General features: G+C 44.3%; 2 protein-coding genes across 2 annotated transcripts in view; one reads left to right on the top strand and one right to left on the bottom strand.

Annotated features, from left to right (window-relative positions):
- The window catches only part of clic5a (chloride intracellular channel 5a), a gene marked incomplete at both ends in the record, with an annotated part of 5,166 nt that extends 2,806 nt beyond the window's left edge, over window positions 1-2,360 (top strand). The window contains 5 exons of the mRNA XM_080526815.1: window positions 508-617; window positions 812-937; window positions 1,272-1,378; window positions 1,613-1,794; window positions 2,196-2,360. Of these exons, the coding sequence (XP_080382941.1) occupies window positions 508-617; window positions 812-937; window positions 1,272-1,378; window positions 1,613-1,794; window positions 2,196-2,360 (690 nt within the window). The remainder of the gene's footprint in view (window positions 1-507; window positions 618-811; window positions 938-1,271; window positions 1,379-1,612; window positions 1,795-2,195) is intronic.
- Window positions 2,361-21,040: 18,680 nt separating this feature from the next.
- Window positions 21,041-24,134, bottom strand: part of LOC308154038 (parathyroid hormone 2 receptor-like) — a gene marked incomplete at both ends in the record, with an annotated part of 32,313 nt that continues 29,219 nt past the window's right edge. Inside the window, 3 exons of the mRNA XM_080527218.1 lie at window positions 21,041-21,433; window positions 22,637-22,678; window positions 23,930-24,068. Coding sequence (XP_080383344.1) covers window positions 21,041-21,433; window positions 22,637-22,678; window positions 23,930-24,068 — 574 coding nt within the window. The remainder of the gene's footprint in view (window positions 21,434-22,636; window positions 22,679-23,929; window positions 24,069-24,134) is intronic.

Consider the following 24,134-nt stretch of genomic DNA (forward strand, 5'->3'; position numbering starts at 1 on the left):
CAGGATCAGATCGAGCTGGCTGATTTCCCCCCATACGACTCAAAATCAGCCAGATAGATCTGATTCTGGATAGCAAAAATGAATCAGGGTCATTCTGATCCAGATTAAAGATTTTAGACAACTGGGCCCAGGAGGTGGTCTCACAGGATGCTTTTAAAGTCCCTCTAAATGACTCAGAGGCAGCCACATCCGGATGTAGTTGTTTTTGACTGGTTTATTGTATATTGTGCCTGTTTCATCCCCTATTTCATCCCTGATGTTGATGACTTGTGATGAAATATTTTTGATATTTTTATGATTCTGTAATTTCTCTATTTTCAATGTAAATTGTTATATATTTTTTTTATTTTTTTTTATGTCTGCAACCCTGTTAATTGTGCTTCACCTGTCTTGGCAAGAATGCTCTTAAAAAATAGATTTTTAATGTCAATGGTGTGTCAATTGTGTGTGTGTGTGTGTGTATGTGTGTGTGTGTGTGTGTGTGTGTGTGTGTGTGTGTGTTACCAGGCGGGGAGTGATGGCGAGAGTATCGGCAACTGTCCGTTTTCACAGCGTCTCTTCATGATCCTCTGGCTGAAGGGAGTGGTCTTCAATGTCACCACTGTGGACCTGAAGAGGTACCGCCCTCCACACACACACACACACACACACACACACACACACACACACACACACCGCACACACACACACACACACACACACACACCGCACACCACACACACACACACACACACACACACACACACACTGCACACCACACACACACACACACACACACACACACACACACGCAGTAACACTTCCCTTCCAGGAAGCCAGCGGACCTCCATAATCTGGCCCCGGGGACCCACCCCCCCTTCCTCACCTTTGACGGGGAGGTCCGCACGGATGTCAACAAGATAGAGGAATACCTGGAGGACATGCTGGCTCCGCCTAAGTACGTACACACACACGCACGTGCACGCATACGCTATGGATATTTAACCTACACACACACACACACACACACACACACACTATTGATACCTAACCTACACACACACACACACACACACACTGGGCATACATGCAGATACACACACACCGTACACACAAAAACACAACAGGCATCAGGCATACACAGACCAACTAAGTCTACACACACACCGTCAGCAGTCATCACGGTAGATAATAAGCATAAATAATCTATGCTCTGGCCTTTGTTAGTTGTGCCTTGCTCTGGGTTGACCTGGTGGTGTAAGGCTGGTGTGTGTGTCTCTGGCTGGACTCAGGTATCCCAAACTGGCCGCGAAGAACCGCGAGTCAAACACGGCAGGAAACAACATCTTTGCCAAGTTCTCTGCTTACATCAAAAACACCAAGCCAGAGAAAAACGCAGGTAGATGAATGTGTGAATGTGTGTAGTATATAGAGCATAAACGTGTGTGTGTGCGTGCGTGTGTGTGTGTGTGTGTGTGTGTTTGTGTATGATTTAAATAATGTCTGTGTCTGTTTGTGTATGTGAGTATAGTGTTAACGTGTGTGTGTGTGTGCGTGTAACATGTGTGTGTGTGTGTGTGTGTGTGTGTGTGTGTGCGCACGTGCGTGTGTGTGTGCATGTGTTTTCTAACAGATTTAGAGAAAAGCCTCAACAAAGCCCTGAGCAAGCTGGACGAGTACCTGCTGAACCCCCTGCCAGAGGAGCTCCAGGGGGGCCGGGACGTGGAGGACGGGGGGTCCACCCGGAAGTACATGGATGGAGATGAGCTCACCCTGGCAGACTGCAACCTGCTACCCAAACTACACGTCCTCAAGGTACAGTAAACCTCCCCCAGTCCAATGAGCAGCAAGCATCCATCCAGCAAGTCCTCTGTGCAAGTCCTCTGTGGCTCAGTTGGTGGAGCATGGAGCTAACAACGAACGCTTAGGTTGTGGGTTCGATTCCCGCTGCGACCAAATACACACTAAAACATGTATACATACACTTACTCACAATTTAAATTGTTTTGGATGAAAGCGTCAGCTAGATGGCATATAAGAGTTAATTAGTTTTCTGTTGACTTGTACAAGTGCAGAGCAGAGGCTTGGACCTTAACCCAAGACACAGAGCCTATAGTGATACACTATAGTGTGTGTTATATATGGGGAATGGGGTGTCATTTAGACACTCTCTCATATTTCAGTGACCACTAACGTTGTTTGTCTACTGCCTCTAGGTGGTTGCTAAGAGATACCGGAACTACGTGATCCCAGCGGAGATGAGGGGGGTGTGGCGTTACCTCGGCAACGCGTACAGCCGAGACGAGTTCACCAACACGTGCGCCGCGGACGCGGAGATAGAGTTAGCCTATCAGGACGTGGCGAAGAGGCTGGCGAAGTGAGGGCATCCAATAAGAGAGAGGCATCCTACCCTTGTCGATGACCAGTCACATAGAACACACTAATCAGGGGAGGGGAGGGGAGAGGAGAGGAGAGGGGATGGGAGGGGAGGGGAGGGGAGGAGAGGAGAGGGACGGGGATGGGGGGGGAGAGGAGGGGAGGGGAGGGGAGGGGAGGGGAGAGGAGAGGAGAGGAGAGGAGAGGAGAGGAGAGGAGAGGAGAGGAGAGGAGAGGAGAGGAGAGGAGAGGAGAGGAGGGTAGGGGAGGGGAGGGGAGGGGATGGGGGGGAGAGGAGGGGAGGGGAGGGGAGGGGAGGGGAGGGGAGGGAGAGGAGGGCAGGGGATGGCAGGAGCTTTTTCACTGGACAAGTGATATCATTACTCTGTGATAGTTTGTGTCTCAACCTTCGAAGACAAGTGGAAAAAACAGCCTTAATGACAGCCTAGATTTAGAGAGTGTTTTGCCTGTTCTCTTTCACAGTCATGGAGAGTTTTGTATTTTAGCTTTGGAAGTAGTTCTTCACCCTGTCTTGCTAAACTAACATTTCAAAGCAAAGGACATAGAAAGATGAACCAGAATTAAGTTTGTATTATACAGTTTTAATTTTAAAAGTGAAGCATTTAGTTTGCGTTGATGCATTTATTTCCACATTTTAAAACGTTTATATGCTGCAAGTGACAAGCATGTACCTTAGACAAAAACGTAAAAAACGTATGAACCGTAAATCCTCTAATATAATCCTGCCTCCAACAACGGCCTGGTGATCTCTACGGCTCAGTAAATAAAGGCCCCGGCCATTATTACAGTATTTACGGTACATCCGATTTTAGAAAGCGCTTAGTTTGGACCAATCAGCGCTCTTCAATGTACGTTTTTTATCATGTGATCTCATTCCTTGATCCCTACCGATTGATGATGGCCATTTACCACTGTTTTACAGTGAAGCTCAAATCTACATAGTGGACCTTTAAAGATTATTTTGAGGATATCCATATGATTTTAGCATTATATCAGTATTTCAGAGTGGCAGTCTATTGAACAATCCCAAAATTGCTGTGATTGCGTGAATGTAAGGTATTGTTTTATAGACTGAATGCAAGGCATTGATAGACTACTGAAGCCAATGTGATTTTTCTCAAAAGGGCAGACAGCGTCACCTTGTGGTCATAGAGAATTATATTTCTATGAGGTTTGATAAAATGTTAATGTCGCTGCAGTTGTCTAAATCAATCTGATGATGTCATATGTATATACAGATGTCTATGTTTGTATCTGGTGAACAAAACTCAGTGGTGGACAGAGGGGTTTATCTACCTGCCTTGATCTCTTAAAAAAAAAAAAAAGATCAATACTTTTTTTTGAATGAGGTTTTGTAGGTGAACTTGCCAGCGCACTGCCTTATGTGAGTTATGAGATGAAATCCTAACGTTTGACATGTACTCATATTCCTTGTGCTGATTTGATTAACAGACTTAATGGGTGTTAATGGGTGTAAATTATATTTGAATAATAAATCTATTTTCTCAGAGATGAGTTGGGCGGTTTGATTCATGACTAAGAAGAATACCTGTAGATCTTGATCTCCTCAGAACAAAACCTAATGCTGTTCCCTCCCTCATCTGGCTTCTGGGAGGGTGCATTGGTGGACCGCTGTGTTCGCTTTGTCTATCAGTCCAACTGCCCCCTCTAGTGGCCGGACATGGTCACTGCCACTGCTGAGCTTCTCCGGGTCCGTACACAACATGAATTGCATAAAATGCTTTTATAGAAGATCCCATTTTCCAGGGCGAGGAGGAGGACTCCTAGCCCTTTCATCCAAATTATGATTATGATTCCCTAGGTTTAGCTGAAACGATGCCACTGTTTACCAGCTGATGAAGAAAAACCTTAGTCTGGTTTTTAGAGACTTCTGTAATTGTTTCACAGGAAGCTTCCATGATATATTTGTCATCTTGGTTTGAGACAAGTCTTGTAATGGCACAGACTCAATGTGATTGTTAGCTCTTCAGACTAGAATGACACTGTTCTTGGGTTAGGGTTAGGGTTCTTGACCCTGCATATTCTATATCTCGGATAGCCAGGGGGTAGCCGGAGGGTAACACTGTAGTAAACACCCAAATGCAGTGGCGGACTCACGGTGTTTGAAGGGCAGGGGCGAAAAGAAAAAAAGGGCACCTACTGCACAACATGGGACCCCATCAGTCAGTGCCCAAATGTAACCAGTTACATTTCCTCCTATCGAGAGTGTCAGCTCATCATTGTCTGAATAAATAATGTGTTAATCATCGATGTGTCAAGGGTCCTTGATAACAATGAAAGACTGAGGTTATTGTTTATGTTTTGTGAGTATAAAGGCCAATGCACACGGCCCCGATTTTGTCGCACCGCCGAATTCGATTCCGATTCCATTCCAATGAGACAATGCACACATGGCGTGCGCACGCCTGTCTGTGACTGTGATCAGTGGAGCCCCTAGACTTTTGGGGGCCCTAAGCAAACAACATTATGGAGGCCCCTGGTAAGGGTCTTAGGCGGGTGACGATGTGGACATTTTAAAATGTATTTATTTCCCTGACACTAAAATATAATACGGTTTTACGAAGTTCGCGCATATGCGCGCGCTCGTGTGTGTGTAAGTAAAAAAACTGTCTGAAAGACTAGCGTCTCTTTTACAAAGGAGCCCTGGCCAAGACAGCCACAATACAACAATTACATTTGACATAATAAAAGCACATAAAAACATGCAAAGCACATTACATAAAAACAGTAAAAACAGTAGAAACAGTAAAAACAGTACATGACCACAGGTACAGTAGCACACCTAGTACACATTGCGACATACTGGACCACAAGTAGCATACAAATTACATGCAACATGGAGCATGTAAATGATATTTATATAACGTACTTTTCATCTCTGCGGATTGTTTGGCGCGTCATACAATTACCAGCCAGACCCTGGTTGCGTCTCTCAGCGACTTTTTACTTTTGGCTCTATCTATCTATCTCGCTACAGGTGTCATATAACCCTAACCCATATCCTGTCATATAAAAGTACCTTATTGAATCTCCAGGTAATGTATTTCTGACATCCATCACTTTTGCTGTCGTTAAGATACTTTATTTTTCTGTTTTGGTAGTCTGTCCAATGTGACAATTGCCCTCCTCCACCGGCCCTAGTTTTGGATCTAGCTTGCTGTTCATTATTTTCATGATAAAACGTCATAACATCTTCATATACACCATACAGTAGACACTGAACAGTAGACATAAGACATGTTCATAAATGTTTATCTTATATGTGTATATGTTTGTGAATATGTTTTCTGTTTTTTTGCACCTTCGGAAGAGCCACTACAATTTCATTGTATAGGCAACTGTACAACGACAATAAAGTCTATTCTATTCTATTCTATACAGGATAAATACTGATTAACAGTAGGCTACTTTGGCAAATGCCCATTGAACAGATTTATGTATTATCCTATCTTAAGAAAACTAATGTAACACTCCCATCTGGAAAAAAAAATAAAAAAAAATTTGGAGGCCCTTTTTGTTTGGTGGCCCCAAGCAATTGCCTTGGTTGCCTCTATGGACGGGGCGCCTCTGACTGTGATTACACCTGCCAAGACCCTGGCCTTCTGTTTTAATTGTCTGGGTGTCTAACTCTGCAATTTGTGTGTGTGTGTGTGTGTGTGTGTGTGTGTGTGTGTGTGTGTGTGTGTGTGTGTGTGTGTGTGTGTGTGTCTCATTGGCTGGCTACCTAATACCTGTGAGTCTCAAGCATTTCTGAGTGCTGGAAGCCGACCTAAGCAGCCTTTGTGTGCAGATACGTTTGTAGCAGGTATTCTTTTTTTTTTAAATATTTTTTTTTATTGTATTATTAGATTTAGATACACAATACATATAACACTACATTGAATCAACAAAACAAACCTCCACAATACCCACATACAAGAGACAAACAAACATAAATTACACATCATATATACATATACCCATACACATACATACATACGCGTACACATATATACACTATATATGCATATTAATGCACTTACTGTAACGCCAAAGCAAATTCCTATATGTGTATGCATAATGGCAATAAACGTTATCTGAATCTGAATATATACATACATATACACAAAATTCAAAAAAAAGAAAATAAAAAAAAGAAATGGGGGTCAATATGTACCTTTCACAAGCTCATCAGTCAGCACAACAGGTAGCAGGTATTCTTAATTCTTACTTCCCTTTTAAGGGGCATAGGCGGAGCGTGGGGTTCACGTTTGCGGATGGTATTTTTTTAAGCGGGTCTGTGTGTCCTCCCCCACAACAATAAATACATTTTGAAAACACATTTCATGCAGTTCTACACATGTTGACATGACAACAGTAAATGTATGGCCGCTTTACAATTGACATAATTGCAATTACTTTACAATCCATTACATAAAACAGCAAAATGAGATCGGCAGACATTTTGGAGTTGCACCATGGCACCAAGACCAAGCACCGAAAACAGAAAGGTTCCAACTAAGAAAACCAAAGATGTTTACAGACACTCTCACTTCCCCTCTGCAGGACATGAAGCCTGATCTGAATTTAGACAGAGACTCAACTGTAACTTCAGAACCTCAGCCAGACTGTTGGCTCTCTGTAGACCTTGATGTCTAGGCTTTGTCTGAGATGATCTCTCTGTCAGCTGATACTGTTGCAGAGATATACAATAACTATATTACTAATAAATTACTAATAATAAACATTTGTAATGAAATCACAAAGTCTCAGATTATTTTATTAACATGCCTTTATTAAAGTAATGCTGGAAAGAGAGAGAGAGTATGTGTGTGTGTGGACCTCTATCTGGAGCTGGACCTCTATCTGGACCTGGACCCCAATTTGGAGCTGCACCTCTATCTGGACCTGGACCTGGACCTCTATCTGGACCTGGACCTCTATCTGGACCTGGACCTCTATCTGGACCTGGACCTCTATCTGGAGCTGGACCTCTATCTGGACCTGGACCTCTATCTGGACCTGGACCTCTATCTGGACCTGGACCTCTATCTGGACCTGGACCTCTATCTGGACCTGGACCTCTATCTGGACCTGCACCTCTATCTGGACCTGGACCTCTATCTGGACCTGGTCCTCTATCTGGACCTGGTCCTCTATCTGGACCTGGACCTCTATCTGGACCTGGTCCTCTATCTGGACCTGGACCTCTATCTGGAGCTGGACCTCTATCTGGACCTGGTCCTCTATCTGGACCTGCACCTCTATCTGGACCTGCACCTCTATCTGGACCTGGACCTCTATCTGGACCTGGACCTCTATCTGGACCTGGACCTCTATCTGGACCTGGACCTCTATCTGGACCTGCACCTCTACCTGGACCTGCACCTCTATCTGGACCTGGTCCTCTATCTGGACCTGGTCCTCCTTCTGACACTTCTGGCCATCCAGCTGCTCCTTCCTCTAGAACTCCAGCTGCTGCAGCTTTGGTCTCGAAGAGCCACAGCTGATGGTGACGGGTGACCAGGTCTCTCTTCAGAGACTCCACCTCCACCTCCGCCCTGCTCCTTCAGAGACTCCACCTCCGCCCTGCTCCTCTCCTCAGCCTCAGCTCTCCGCTGCTCCACCTGCAGCAGACTGGGTTTGGCCTGGGTTTGGCCTGGGTTTGGCCTTTAACCTCTGAGGTTATCAGAAAGGCTGCCTTGGCCTTCTGGAGGGCTGGTTTCGCAACCAGGGGAGCTGCCTTCTGTCCCTGTGGGGCTGCCTTGCTTGGCCTCCTGGGGGGCTGCCTTCTTTCCCCTCACCCCCCCCCCCCAAATCACCCTATGTGTACCATTCCCTATAGGTGTGTTAAAACTGCAAACTGTAAACTCTCTCTCTCTCTCATATTTGCACAGCACGACACAGGGGCTTTGTTCCTAAATGCGTTCTTGTACTCTCTCTACAGTGTAGAGCATTGTGCTCGAGATAAGAGTGCAAAAACGCATTTTGGAACAGACAATGATACAGTGCATAATGACAGGGGTGGGTGCGAAGTGCGAACCCAGAATAATGTGAATCAGTGGTTATTATTATTTCCCAGTATGTGTGACCTTTTTAAGCAATGTATTCACAGTGATCATCAGAGGTTGCATACATAAATACATAATACAGAAATACATAATTATATCACACTATTGAGAGCCTGGTTCCTCTGAAAAAGTAAATCGAAGCTTGATTTGCTTCATTTGTTCCATTGACAATACCCTTTAGATTATTAAGATCAAAGTGTAAGGAGGGTGTATGTGTGTGTGTGTGTGTGTGTGTGTGTGTGTGTGTGTGTGTGTGTGTGTGTGTGTGTGTGTGTGTGCGTACGTGCGTGTGCACGCGCGCGCGTGTGTGTGTGTGTGTGTGCGTGTTAGAATTCCCCATTGTCCTCCACCGGTGCTATTCAGATTCCTCTCATTACCGCATGCATCATTCATTTGACTGAGTTGCCAGGGGGTTGTATGTTCTCCTGTCACTGCTCATAGGAATGCTTTTGGTCGTGAGCAGAGGGATGGTACCTGGGGTGGTGAATCAGGAAAGGAAACACCTTGCTGTGATCTACTGGTCTGTACGTGTGATCCTATACAGGCCTGCCGATGACCAGATCAGACAGACCACCGGCCATGTTAGAGAGAGCCTACAGCTCTTCAGGATCATTTCACAATGAGCTGAAAACAATGAGCTGAAAACGGGTCCTCAAAATATAAATATAGAAGAGAAAAAGTCAGGGAATTACCTGATTGGTCAGAGAGAGTCACGGTAACAAATTATATTATATCAGGAACCATACAGTCAACACTTTTATCGCCAAAGTTGTACGGAAAGAATTAGCAACAAAACTCCTGGAGTATTTTCTTTCATTCGGCTGCAGGTAGCCTAGGGGTTAGAGAGGCAGATAGCCTAGGGGTTAGAGAGGCCGGCCAGCAATCGGTAGGTCGCTGGTTCGATCTCCACCCCAGGAGGGAGCCGGATGTGATCTGGTGACTGGAGGGTTGCTGGCATCATATCTAAAATGCACCACTGCTGTTGTGTCCTTGAGCAAGGCAATTAAGCCCTAACTCCTCCAGTAGTGCCAAAGATGGCTGACCCAGAGCCCAGAGCTCTGTTCTCCCTGGGAGGGAGACGTGGGCACGAATGACGTTTTATTGTCTCAGTAATTGTGCTCTGTTCAATGACAACAAAGTTGAATCTTATCTTATCTTAGTCACCCATCTCTAGAGTTGTTTAGCTGAAGAGGTTCCTTCCTCCAAGTACCTGTGTCTAGGGGCACCGTGTGCTAACCCAGTACAATAACCCAGTCATGGTAAATGGTAAATGGTAAATGGACTGCACTTATATAGCGCCTTTTTTGCTGCTCCAAAGCTGCTCCAAAGCGCTTTACAACGGCCTCTCATTCACCCATTCACACACACATTCACACACCAATGGCGGCAATCTGCCATGCAAGGCGCTGGCCCACTCACTGGGAGCAATTTTGCAGTCATTGGCCAAGAAAGGAGGTCATCCACGAGAAGCTGGGTGAGGCCCTCCTACGATGAGCTCCACTGTGGCCTTCCACCCAAGGCAATCCCACCATCTCCACATGAACGTAAGTGTGTATGTGGTGTGGTTTGTAAACATGCTCTGCCTTGTGTGTGCTTCTATGTTTTTGCTATGACTTCATGTGTCCCTGTCCCCTATGCGCTGTTAGTGTTTGTTGCAGCCACTTGCAATCACCTCAGCTTGCTTACTTGTGTTTTTTGTCAAGTGTGATGTTGGGGTACCTTGTCTCAGCCACGTGTTCTTAGAATATTGAAATGTTTTATTTTAATTAATGACGTTACTTTTCAGGATGCCATGTTGCAACTGGCCGGGGACTTCAGCTGAAAATTTGCCGACTAGGCTGACGCTGCCTTTTTTACTGTATTTTATATGGTTAATGTATTTGGATTGTCCTCTATATAATAAACTAATAAACTAAACTAATAAACTAAACTAAACGGGGGAAGGAGCTTTTCCAAAAGCAGCCCTTTGGCTCCGGATGAATCTGACCAGCCAAGTTAAAAACAAGGTGGCGATGGCAGATCTCAGTCTGCAGGTTTGTTCTGAACTGGCTCACCTCCGGGTGCCACACCATTTTGAGGCATCATAAAGGATGTTGTAGTTGTTGTTGATGATGATGTTGTTGTTGTTGTTGTTGTTGTTGTTGTTATGAGGGTCTATCCTGTCAATTAAGCAAGGCCTGAGTTTTCCTTAGTTAGGAACCACCTAACCTGAAACATGCCCAAGGTTAAGCTAGTGTTGGTGTACATATACCAATATCAGTACATGATTTATTACTAACACCCTAACAAGCAAACAGGATGAGATTTCAGCTGGCTCCTTGCTTCCGGCTGTGTGTCAGAATAGAATGTGCTTTGGCAGTGTGGTTTTAATTAAGTAACAAGTACAGCTCATTATCACAATGTGATACATGTGTGATTTCATGGTATGCTTATTTAGTGTAAGCAAAGTAGATGGTTATACAAGGCAGTAATGTGCTATTATTGTGTTATTGACATGTATGCTTGTTTAGTACGCAAAGTTATTATTAGTATGTAAGCTTGCAAAGTAGATGTTATACAAGTTATACAAGTTATTATTAGTGTAAGCTTGATGTAGTTATACAAGTTATTATTAGTGTTATTGACATGCATGCTTGTTTAGAAGCAAAGATGTAACCCCTCCCTCCCCTCCCTTCCTGATGTCTCGTGTGTCGTCGTCCCCCCCCCCCCCATCTCTGTAATCTTGTTTTCAATCATTGTTCGATTCTGTAATCTTGTTTTCAATCATTGTTTCTATTGTAAAGCGCTTTGAATTGCATTCATGTACGAAAGGCGCTATATAAATAAAGTTTCACTTCACTTCACAAAGAACATGGACATTTTTGATTTATTCTCGACATCAGCGTAGTTTTTATAATCACCGAAAAATTCTCACTGCGTTATTGTCCATCAGAGATTTTAGAGTACATACGGTAATAAAACGCAATGCCAAAAGTTGTCAGACCGAGCCTCTGTCTTTGTGATGGGATTTCTGACGTGTTAGAGATGGTATCAGGTAATGATTGATCTTCTGCCAGTCAATAACACTGCTGAATCGCAACAGGGTCACTTGGCAATATTTGAATGATTAAAACTTGCCGTCTGCAATTTTAAAGGGGCAATCTAGGATTGGTACATCCATCTTAGATGTTTAAATTAATGGTATACAGCCATTGATTCTTAAAGGAAATTATGTATTGATGCCTCCTGGACTGAGATAAACTATCTTACCCCATCAGAACCCCCCCCCCCCCCCCCCAATAAGCTTGTTTTAGTCCATTGTAAACAAACACTGTATAGCTTCAAAACATGGTTAACACGTTCAATTTGATCTCATGGATGGCCAGTCCTTGCATCCATAGCACCGTTGGTAGGGAGTGGTTACATTTCTCCAACCCTGAGCTGTTCTGCTTTGTTAATTGTGTGAATCACAGATTGCCCCTTTAAATCAATATTGCTTGCACAGCGCAATAAGCTCAATGACGAGCAAAGGTCTAGAAATTCAATTAAAAGTTTTACGGAGAAAATGGAAAAATGATTAAATGAATAAATAAATAATTTGAGAGCTGCTGATCCCATTCTGCATAATTTATGATCCACTCAAGTACTGGCAAACACAAACAACAACTATTATGATGCTTTCAGGATCCTAGAGTGGTTTTGTATTAAACAGGACCTGGACCCCGGCCAGTGCTTCAGATCATTTGATCAAATTGATCATGAGTTGTTTTAATTATGTACCTCCATTTAGACTTTTTTCTTATTTGTTTTAAAAGCTACAGGAGGGCAATAGTTCAACAAAATGGCATGGGATGTGATACTTGTAGTGCACTATACAGTGTCATCATGATTCAGTTTGGAATTGTTTCAAAAAATCTCATCCAAAAACTGATTAAAAATGTAGCATACAAGCAGTGCTGGCAGGGCTCCCTTTGTGTACTCTGTCAAATACAGACATGACATGCTTTTTGTCCACTCCGCCGCTTCAATTAAGTGTGAATTGGCGCCGATGAGTGAAAATGGGTCCCCTTCGAGAGCCGTGCAGTCTGTACGTGTTGACGGACTCCACTGAGGCCAAGCCACGGTCCGCGAGCCAAAAGGGAGGGTGAAATTGTCCTGCAGTGCTGATAAACACGAATTGAGTGTCAGAATGAGGTGAAACCGTGATTCAGTCCACAGATAATAATTTGTACAAACTAAACAATGACCAATCAGACCCGGAAATTAGAGGTTTAACAATTACAGACATAGTCGTTAAACTACGAATTAGCACCTATGTGTTAATCATTTAAAATAAAGTGTGACCCATATCTATTATCTTTAATTGAAAGCCCCCACCACTTCACACAGAGGTAACCAAGGCAACCAGAGACTATTAAAAGATCGTAATGGGGAGTGTGAATGGTAATGGATTCATTTATTTATTTTATTTTTTAAAGGTTATTAATTGGCCTTGTATAGCATCATGCTGAGAAAAGTGCTGTAGTCCGACTAATGCATATTCTAGAAATAGCTGACTAATGTGCCACTGTCGTGTATTCTTATTGATTATGAATCAAAGAACAGTTAGTTTAAGACAATTTAATCAGTTACAGGCAGATTCATACATTACATGCGTTCTCCATGGACCTCGGGTGGGAAGAGAGCGCTCTCTGTGTCTCTCTCCCCGTTCCCCTCCAGAGGGGAGGGGCCAGCGTGCATGTGTGTCCCTGCCCAACCCCCAAAGGTCTCTGTTGGTCATCTGGTTGCCATAGAACCCTCACCGTTAGAGGGCATCATGTCCCCGCATGCCCTGGTATGTGTGTGTGTTCAAAACATACTACATATTCATACATAGATCATACATACTACAGAAATATACGACACATCCCCCCTCGGACCACCCAGAGGGTGTTCCGAAACTAAACTACCATAAAACAAAAACAAAAACACAAAACCCCACAAAACATCCCCAAAAAAAAAAAAAAAATTTTTTTTTTTTTTTCCAAATAAAATTAAAAATTAAAAAATAAACAACAACAGACAGAAAAACTACACCAACACACAACACAAGAAGCACAATAACACAGACCAACCCAGGACCAGTATTAGGAACCAAAGATATCATAAACAAAAAATAAAAAACAACCAATAATAAAAAGAATTTTGAAAATAACAATCACAATTAAACTAAACACAGTTCATCATGCACAAATCAATACAGAAACTTCCAACGACCGATGTTTTCTTTGTCCTTGAAGCGTCAGGGTCAGAGGTTACTAGCACTTGTACCCAGTTGGAGAACAGCCTTTACCGCTGTCTCAGATTGATAACACTTTCATAGTCAGCAGCTTCCATTTTCGTTGCGCTAGGAACAGAACCTCTTTCCTATCTTTGCATAACCACTACATCACTTCTCAACTGACATCAATCACATACGATATAGAAATAAACAAACAATACACAAATAATGACATTCAGTTATCATAACACATAATTTTCCAACAGTAAGCATAGGACAAAGGGAATGCATTAATGCATAGATCTTCACCTCAGGTGAGGACTAGTCTTCTGAAAAGTTCATTAACGTGGACTGAGTGACTGATTTTCCAAAAACAGTCAATGAGGCCCTGCCTCCTAAGAAAGTCAAAAATCATGTCTGCTATAATAGGTGCTCCTATCTTGGCAAAATAAGTTTCCCATGCCCCTAAGACCGTTTCCAGCCATGCTATCATCTGCTGTCCATTCCCGTCGTTCCCTTTGATCTGCTGCTTCACTACCCTATTCATAGTCTTTAATCTTTTCCTAACTGGTCGTCGTCCGTCAGTGTCATTGAGGTTCAGGCAACCGCCTGGTCCCCTCCCACGCTGATCAAGGTCTGGGGAGTCGCCCTCAGCATCATCTGAAGCATGGTGCAGGCACTCGCCAGCATCCCCAGTAGCACAGGTGTCCAGGCTTTGGACACTCCCAGGCTGGACCTCCAGACTGTCAGCACTCTCTGCTTCGTTGGTTTCTGGTTCATTGGCATCTGGACAGCTTTCCACTGTCCCCTCGGTTTCAGGCACTGCCGGTAATGTCACTGGCTGTAACACTGGCATTGCCACTGGCTCTGGCAACACCACAGCATCTCCTCGTAGCTCCTCCTTCTCAGGTTCTCTGGGGACCTCGGCACCTGTTGGCACAACATCCTGCCTACTCTGTACATCCACCCCCCTGTCCACCACCCGTGGCCCTATTGGGGTAGGGATATGCCCAGACACCACTGGTGTACCCACTCTGATGTTGTTTCTCCAACAGACCCCACATTGACCTAAAGCATGGTCAATCTGTTCCATCAAATATGGACTCCAAAACCCATATTTCTTGGTGATCTTGCGTCTCACCTCCCCCCTAGCCACATGTGCTAATCCATGAGCTTCCTGTATTAACATGCCTAATAAATCTGAGGGTGCTACAACCAACCCCTCATGATTCCTCCATAGACCTGTGTCATCCTGACTTGCCCCCCTTGCTAGCCAAACGCTCTTGTCTAACGTAGTTACTCTACTCTGTAACATCAATAAATCCTCAAGTGTGACCATGCCCTGTAATTGCTTTTCATGTGTGACCAGAAGACCTTTACCTGCCTTGTCTGCTCCTGTAATGGCTTTGGCTGCATCCTCTGCAGCCCTGTTACCTTGTGTGACATGTGATGAGTCAGACCTGTGTGTGGCACACTTCACTATAGCTAATTCCTTTGGCTTCATCATGGCTTGTAACAGCTTCATGATCTGTGCGTGATGCTGTATAGGCGTACCATCAGTTCTCTTAAAACCCCGCCCCCTCCATACAGCTCCATTAAAATGACAAACATTATGTGCATAGGCAGAGTCGGTGTACACTGTCACTCTCCGTCCGGTTCCCAAGTTGCATGCTTCTGTGAGGGCAATCAATTCAGCCAACTGAGCCGAGCAAGGCTGAGGAACTGCCTCAGCCTGTTCTACAATAAACTTTGAATTCTGTGCTTTAACTAAGGAATACCCAGCGCACAACGTTTCTCCTACCCCGTAACAAGACCCATCAACCCAATATTCTATATCAGCTCCCTTTAAAGGCAAAGCTTGTAGGTCTGTTCTATGCTTAATCACTCTGGCTGTCGATGGAATCTGAACACCGGATGGCACCGTCACCTGACAGCCGTTAGGTGTGCATTTTACTGTACAGTTCAATTGGCATAGAGCATCTCTCCCTAGCAGCCCTGTTGGCGTGTGTTCTGACACAAGTGTTGACAGAGTTGCTCTCTGTCCCTTGTACTCTAAGTCTACAAGCTCAGTTGTAGGAATCAGCTGTTTAATTCCCTCAAATCCGATTGTCTTCACATATTCTCTAGACATAGGGAGGTGCGTGGCGCCTTCAGGCTTCTGTGTCACCACCAGCTGGCACCTCCCACTCGGATCTTCCGGGCACCCCTATAGGCCAGCTGCTGGGCCTCCGTAAGGGTTCATCACTCCTGGAGCAGGTGTAGTAGGGGGCCAATATCCTCCTCCTTGGCTCCCCCCTGCGCCCCCCTGGGGCCTGTTGCAGCAGGCACAGGCTAGATGTCCATTCTGGTCGCATTGGCATGGTTCTAGCATCTCCTTCCCTGCTGCTGTCCATCCCCCTGGTGGTGGTCCTTGGCCAGGCTGTGTGTACATCTGGTATGGAACCGCTTGCACCCCTGGTGGCCCTTGTGGGTATGGATACCCCCCTTGTGGCCCCTGTGGGTAGGACTGGTAAGTAGCAGTCTGCACTCCAGGTGGCTGTTGCTGTGGGGCTAAAGCCTGCACTCCCTCTATGTTCCTCTCGCTTTCAGTCAATTGCAAATGAGTCAATATTCTGAGGGATTCTTCGTCTCGTGCCTTCTGTATCTGAATGTTCTTTCGATATAACTCAACTTGATGAGCTACGTGGTCTATATAAACAGCTTTGTTCATGTGTCGTAGCCCCACCACTTCTGCTAGCTTATCCTTAACTGGGGTAGGAAGCCCTTCTTGTATTTTTTCCCTGATTATGGATTTTTCTAAGGGGTTATCTTCAGCGTCTTTCCCTGTCACACTTCTCCATTGAGAGTGCATACGGGCAATATAACCCCTGGGATTCTCATCCCCCCCCAGTGGCTTCACAATGATATTGTCTGGGTGAATGTGAGTAGGGTAGGTCTCTCTGATTGCTTTCCACAGCCTGCCTCTGTTTGCTGCGAAGAGCTCTGGATCATAAACTGATGTATTGATATATCTATGAAGTCCTGCCTTCATCAATATTTCCTGCATTGTATCCAATCCTGCAATAAAAGCTAAGAGTCTTTTCAGGTCTCCCATCGCGGCCTGCGTTCCTGTCAGTATCACGTCGACCTCTCGCGTCCACGAATGTCCTCCCTCTTGAAGAACTGGGAGTTTCTCGATCACTTCAGACAAATCTGTATGATGCCACGGATGATATTCCATCTTGTTACCCCGAATCAGCACTGGACAGTTCTTTAATGTATTTGATGACATTCGGTGACAATCTCCCTCTTTCTCCGGGCGTCTTCTCCCACCTTTCCTTTCGGCTGTGGCTATCATCTTCCTGACCTGCGCGTTGTAGCCTCCATCTGCATTGTCGTCATCACTTGAGTCTGCACTGCCATCTTCGCTGTCATCTTCCTCGTCACTCCTGTCGTCCCCTTTTCCCCTTGGCTCCTTCTTCTTCTTCTGGGAATGATCCTCCAGTGCCTTAGCATATGGAGGGGGACTGGGGGCAGAACACAGGTCTAGGGATGAAATGTTCAGTTTCTGTTCCAGTGTCCTGGCCAATTCTTTTTTCTTTTCCGGTTCCATCTGAGCTATTTTCTGTCCCTCTACCTTAAATAGATCTAAAATAGCTAACTCTAACTTGCGTTTCTCTGATCTAATCTTTCCTCTTTGATGTGCTTTGTGCCCATTGATAAGTATCTCCAATGTTGCAATTAATTGTAAATTAATGCTGCCCTCCTTCGGCCACGGCTGTTCAATGTATGCCCAACGGCTATTCCATTTCGTAGACATTTTGCTAATTTCCCTAACAAGAGGATTCATTTTTTCCACTACAGCCATAGGGGATAACGTAGCCAACATTCCACGATGTTCACTAATATCTTTTAACAGCTTCGTGGAATTCGACCCCATTCTACTTTGCTCAATATGCTGACAATATTCTATATTAGATAAGGTGTACGCTTCTTACAACCCACCTTATTTTGTCTTGTTTGCTAAACAAATGCTAGTCCAATATAACTGTATTAACCATCCTCACAAAAACCCTGCAACTTCAGAATAACAGACTTGCCTCTTGTGTATGTCAGTGCAGTATTAACTTAAATCTAATAGCTGTGTAAGTACTTTATACTTAAATGTGTTTCCTAATTGTTTATGAATATGTGTCACTTGATTACTCATTCAATACTAATTACAGTTCTGGTCAACACAATTATTAAATCACAAAGGCTGATCAACACCTAAGTATTCACCGATCCACAAAAACCCTTTTACTGCTCAACTATCAAATATGTACTATTCTGCTATTCCTTAATCAAACACTGTGGAAATGACCTAACTAAAATAAAAGATGTAAATTACAAATATTAATTATAACCTGTAAAGAAATCGACTTGTTATTTGGAAAAGAATGAATGATTAGTTAGAATTATTCATTGACACTTCATTGATGTAAACCTGTGAAGTCAATTAGCTATTATCAACATATCATTAGATTGTCACAAAACAATTGATCAAAGTTTTGTGAAAACAGAGAAATAAAATGATCTGAATAATTAATTCAATCAATTTGTAATTAATTAAATTAATGTAATACATTACAATCATTTATAACCATCTATTTATTAATGTATCGGACTGTTTCATCGACCTCAGCTGTATCTCCCTGAGGATTTAGTGTTTTAAAATGTATTGTCGTATTTCGTCCAGCAGGCGGCGCCAAGTAACCGACTTGCGTATCGATTGCGCATGCGCCAGCGCCTCCGTGTAAAAATGGAGCAGGGGAAGGAGGGGCTAGTCTTTGTCCTTCTGGGGGAAAAACCCGCTGTGGACTCCCAGATCAATCTTTACAACATAACATTGCTTAAACTTTAAACTACTTTAAAATACCCCAATGATCAATTCACTATCTTTCTATCTCTAAATTATTATTTATCTCATTCAAATATTCTACGTTCACGTTTCCCTCATAAAGATGGCCTCTGTGTGTGTCCTTTCTCAAGGACAAAGAAAAATGGCGTCTAAGAATAGACTCTCTGACACACTGCAAATGGCGTCTAAATGCAAATGGCGTCTAAACTCCGCTGAAAGTACACTGCAAATGGCCGCTTACACAATGGCGTCCTTCCAAACAGACAAAAGAGCCTCACATGTTCTCCACTGCTACAATATAAAACAGACTACTCAGTCCACCCACACTCCAACACATAAACACAACCTCACCGAATTTTACACAGACACACACGATATTCCAATACCGTACAAACAAACCTTACCATCAAACACTATATTTTACAAAAAACGGGCTTCCAAGTCCGGCTCTCACCACCCACCCATCAAAGATTATGAAAAGTTTGCTTCTATTCCAACAAGATTACCGTTACACAGATTCTTTTGACTATAACTTATCTGAGATTTACAGCCTATTTTAAACACACCAATCGACTAGAGAGCGATCTCTGCAGAAAATCTACCTTCTTCGTTAGATTGAAGCTTGCAAAATACTGTAAATTAAGTTATATTATCTCCGTTGCTTGCTCGCCATTACTGTCGTGTATTCTTATTGATTATGAATCAAAGAACAGTTAGTTTAAGACAATTTAATCAGTTACAGGCAGATTCATACATTACATGCGTTCTCCATGGACCTCGGGTGGGAAGAGAGCGCTCTCTGTGTCTCTCTCCCCGTTCCCCTCCAGAGGGGAGGGGCCAGCGTGCATGTGTGTCCCTGCCCAACCCCCAAAGGTCTCTGTTGGTCATCTGGTTGCCATAGAACCCTCACCGTTAGAGGGCATCATGTCCCCGCATGCCCTGGTATGTGTGTGTGTTCAAAACATACTACATATTCATACATAGATCATACATACTACAGAAATATACGACACCACCAACCAGAAAAAACAGGTACACGTTTTAAAATACTGAACAGTCTCTTTTAACAGGATGAAACAGTTGTTTTTGTCTACAAACAGCATACCTGGGGAGTGTTTCATCAACGTTGCTAAAGGAAAATCCAGGATTATTTTGGATTAGTCTCGCGAGAAAAGCCTAGATTTTCCTTTAGCGGCGTTGATGTAATACCCGACTGATCAAAGGGACAGCATAGCCACAGAAAAGTTTGATTGTCTAGATACCACATTCAGAGATAAACAGTAACCAACAGTCCAAAGTCGAAAACAAACAACCATGTAGGTGAAGCGAATAGAAACAACAGGACCCATGTCAACGTCTCTATAAACCTCACAGGTGGTCATGATCCAGGGAGGGAGGGAGAATGTTCTTTTCCCTCCACAGGTAAGGTAACACAGGTAACACTCCTGACAGGTAACACTCCTGACAGGTAACACTGCTGACAGGTAACACTCCTGACAGGTAACACTCCTGACAGGTAACACTCCTGACAGGTAACACTCCTGACAGGTAACACTGCTGACAGGTAACACTGCTGACAGGTAACACTGCTGACAGGTAACACTCCTGACAGGTAACACTGCTGACAGGTAACACTCCTGACAGGTAACACTGCTGACAGGTAACACTGCTGACAGGTAACACTCCTGACAGGTAACACTCCTGACAGGTAACACTGCTGACAGGTAACACTCCTGACAGGTAACACTGCTGACAGGTAACACTGCTGACAGGTAACACTCCTGACAGGTAACACTGCTGACAGGTAACACTCCTGACAGTCACATGGTAACACTCCTGACAGTCACATGGTAACACTCCTGACAGGTAACACTGCTGACAGGTAACACTCCTGACAGTCACATGGTAACACTCCTGACAGTCACATGGTAACACTCCTGACAGGTAACACTGCTGACAGGTAACACTCCTGACAGGTAACATGGTAACACTTCTGACAGTCACATGGTAACACTCCTGACAGGTAACACTCCTGACAGTCACATGGTAACACTCCTGACAGTCACATGGTAACACTTCTGACAGTCACCAGTAAACAACACACACAAGTAAACACTCAAATGAAGTAAGTAGAAGTAGATAGCCCCTAGGAGAGTTGAGCGTGGAATGGGCTGATAAATGAAGGAGACACAGCCTCTTCTGCCCTCTCTCTCTCTCTCTCTCTCTCTCTCTCTCTCTCTCTCTCTCTCTCTCTCTCTCTCTCTCTCTCTCTCTCTCTCTCACTCTCTCTCCCTCTCTCTCTCCCCCTCTTACTGCCTCTGTCTCTCACTCCCCCACCCGCTCTCCCTCTCTTTCTCTCTCCCTCTCGCTCTCTCTCTCTCCCTCTCTCTCTCTCTCTCTCTGCCCCCATCTCTGCCCCCCTTCTCTCTCTCTCTGCCCCCCCACTCTCTCCCCCTCTCTTTCTCTCAATCCAGTCTACAGGGTCTCCTCCACGTCCTCCCCTGTGCTAGCGGTGCTCCCGGTGTGCAGCACAGGGACGGACTCCCGGAGGGTGATGTCATCCACCTGCTCGGCCCTATCGTCGGCCTCTTCCGGGATGGACGGCGGCCGGCTGTCGGGGTCCGAGCCGTTGAACACGTAGCCGGGCAGGACCGCGTGCATGCTGACGCTACGGCCATGGCTCCTGCCCAGGTACACCCGACTGGACAAGACGGCGGGCGGCTGGGGCTGACCACCGCTGGTGTCCAGCCTCTGGTTGAAGGTGGTGAGGACGGAACTGTTGCGGTAGCTGGAGCACGCGGGAGACGGAACCTTCCAGTAGAACACCATGTTCCAGCGGGTCCACGTCCTCTTGATCTCTGCCTGGACCTGAGTGAGGAGGACAGTGTTTTTTTTTTTGGGTGTGGTTCAGGGTGCTTCAACTTTGGTTTAGGTTATCCGTACATGGTGAAATGTGACAGCAGCTGGTGAATACGGGAACATAAATGTTGACGTTGTTGGAAATGATTCTGAATGACACACTCGCTAGTCAACTAACAAAGCTTGTAGTGTAGTGAGCCTGCTAACAGTGTAAAGTAGTGTTATAGTGAAGTAGGGAGTAATGGGGATTACTCACCCAATCATCAAGTCATATTTTGACTAGTGAGTGTGTCATTGATTACATTTATTTACATTTTTCAGAATAAAAGTCTGAACAATTTGATTGGTTGCCAACTTGTTTCACCAGCTGCTGTCATAAATGATGAGCTTCATTCAGGCTTGGAAAGATTCATTAATGTGAGACTTCTTTACTGGGAGACATCTATTCATGCTTTACTGGGAGACATCTATTCATGCTTTACTGGGAGACATCTATTCATGCTTTACCAGAGTGCTCCTTCTCCACGATGGGTAAATGGACTGCACTTACTGTATATAGCGGCTTTACAATGGCCTCTCATTCACACATACATTCACACACCAATGGCGGCAAGCTACCATGCCAGGTCTTTCAGAGGCTAGGTCTATCAGAGACCAGGTCTATCAGAGACCAGGTCTACCAGAGACCAGGTCTATCAGAGACCAGATCTATCAGAGACCAGGTTTATCAGAGACCAGATCTAACAGAGACCAGATCTATCAGAGACCAGGTCTACCAGAGGCCAGGTCTACCAGAGACCAGGTTTATCAGAGACCAGATCTATCAGAGACCAGATCTACCAGAGACCAGATCTATCAGAGACCAGGTCTACCAGAGGCTAGGTCTACCAGAGACCAGGTTTATCAGAGACCAGATCTATCAGAGACCAGGTCTATCAGAGACCAGGTCTACCAGAGACCAGATCTACCAGAGACCAGATCTAACAGAGACCAGATCTAACAGAGACCAGATCTAACAGAGACCAGATCTACCAGAGACCAGATCTAACAGAGACCAGATCTAACAGAGACCAGATCTATCAGAGACCAGGTCTATCAGAGACCAGATCTATCAGAGACCAGGTCTATCAGAGACCAGGTCTATCAGAGGCTAGGTCCAACAGAGACCAGGTCTATCAGAGACCAGGTCTACCAGAGGCCTTTAGTACTCACCTCACCATTGCAGTAGCAGTAGATAATGGAGACAAAGAAGCCCTGAAATGCGATGACAGAAGCAGGTGAGAGGTTTAAGTTTAAAGTTTAAGTTTATTGATTTTTACAGTGCAGAATCACACCGAGGTGTCTCAGTGCACTTTACATCAAAAGAAAAAGCTAAATACATCACAGCAAAAGCAGCACAACACATAAACAAATAAAAAGAACATGCAATAGACAAGGACATCAATACATACAATAAAAAGACGAAGACATCATAAAACGATAAAAAAACGAGCATACAAGATCAATAATAATGAAAAGTGTGCAAACGTGCAACAATCATGAAAAAATAAAAATGATAATAAAAGTGAAAGTGAGAATAAGGGCGAAACAACACAACTAAATTGAGGTCACACTGAAGGAGCTGCATCTGATTGAGGCCACCCCCGCACAACACTGAGATCAGCTAGGGAGGGCATAGTTTTGTGTAAAGAGGTGAGTTTTGAGTCTGGTTTTAAACATATTAATAGATGTAGCAGTCTTCACATGAACTGGCAGCTGGTTCCAGAGGAAGGGGGCACGGTGTGAAGAGCTAGTCGTCGCTGAGCTTGACAGCTAAAACGAAATGGCCGTCTCAAAGAACAAGGGGGTAGCCATGGCCTTTGGACTACAATACTGACATACTGTGATATTGACACACTGTGCATAAGAAAGAGGGCCATTCAAAGGAGAAGAGAAATGCCCTGGCACTGTCTGTGAGACACTGGGGTTTTCAGTTCCTTTACATCTCTGCCCAGTTTTTGTTGTTAATGAGATTTTATCTGGTACATAAAAGGACAAAGAGGAATACTTTATATTCTAAGACATCACACGTTTTACAGAACCATAATGCGAGAAGAAAAAAAAACAGGACAAATGACAGATTCAGAAGCTGGTGAATTCAAGCTTGTTTTGACAGCCACACATACTGCAATTAGTTAATAAGTGATTTTACTGTGACTGTAAAGTGATTCTCTTTTCTTTTTTTCTTTTTTTACATTTTAATAATTTTTAGTGGCTTTTATCCAAAGCAAGTTACAATTACAGGGAAAGTCTCCCTGGAGTAACATTGGGCTAAGTGAAGTTTGAACACATGACCTTCTGATGACTAGTCCAACTCACTATCCACGAAGCCACCACTACCCTACAGTAGGACACCACTACCCTACAGTAGGACACCACTACTCTACAGTAGGAAGACAGTAGGTAGATGACAGTCACAAACATGCAATGCAAAATAGGATTGCCTGTTGGGGCAAAATCAAGCACCTGGAAGGAGTTGAGAAAGAGTTCACAGTACATTCTAACTTCCCATCCGAACCCCTTGAACGTGTGTGGCATTCCCACAAACACTATGTAGTGGACCCCAAACACCAGGACCAGCACTAGAGTGGACTTGGCCAGTTTCCTGTACAGAAAAGGACAGTGGTAAAAAACCAGCAAGGGATATAGGACAGAAAAGATACATTGGTGA

The sequence above is a fragment of the Nansenia antarctica genome (genome assembly GCF_963989245.1).
Source record: "Nansenia antarctica genome assembly, chromosome: 3".
NCBI lineage: Eukaryota > Metazoa > Chordata > Actinopteri > Argentiniformes > Microstomatidae > Nansenia > Nansenia antarctica.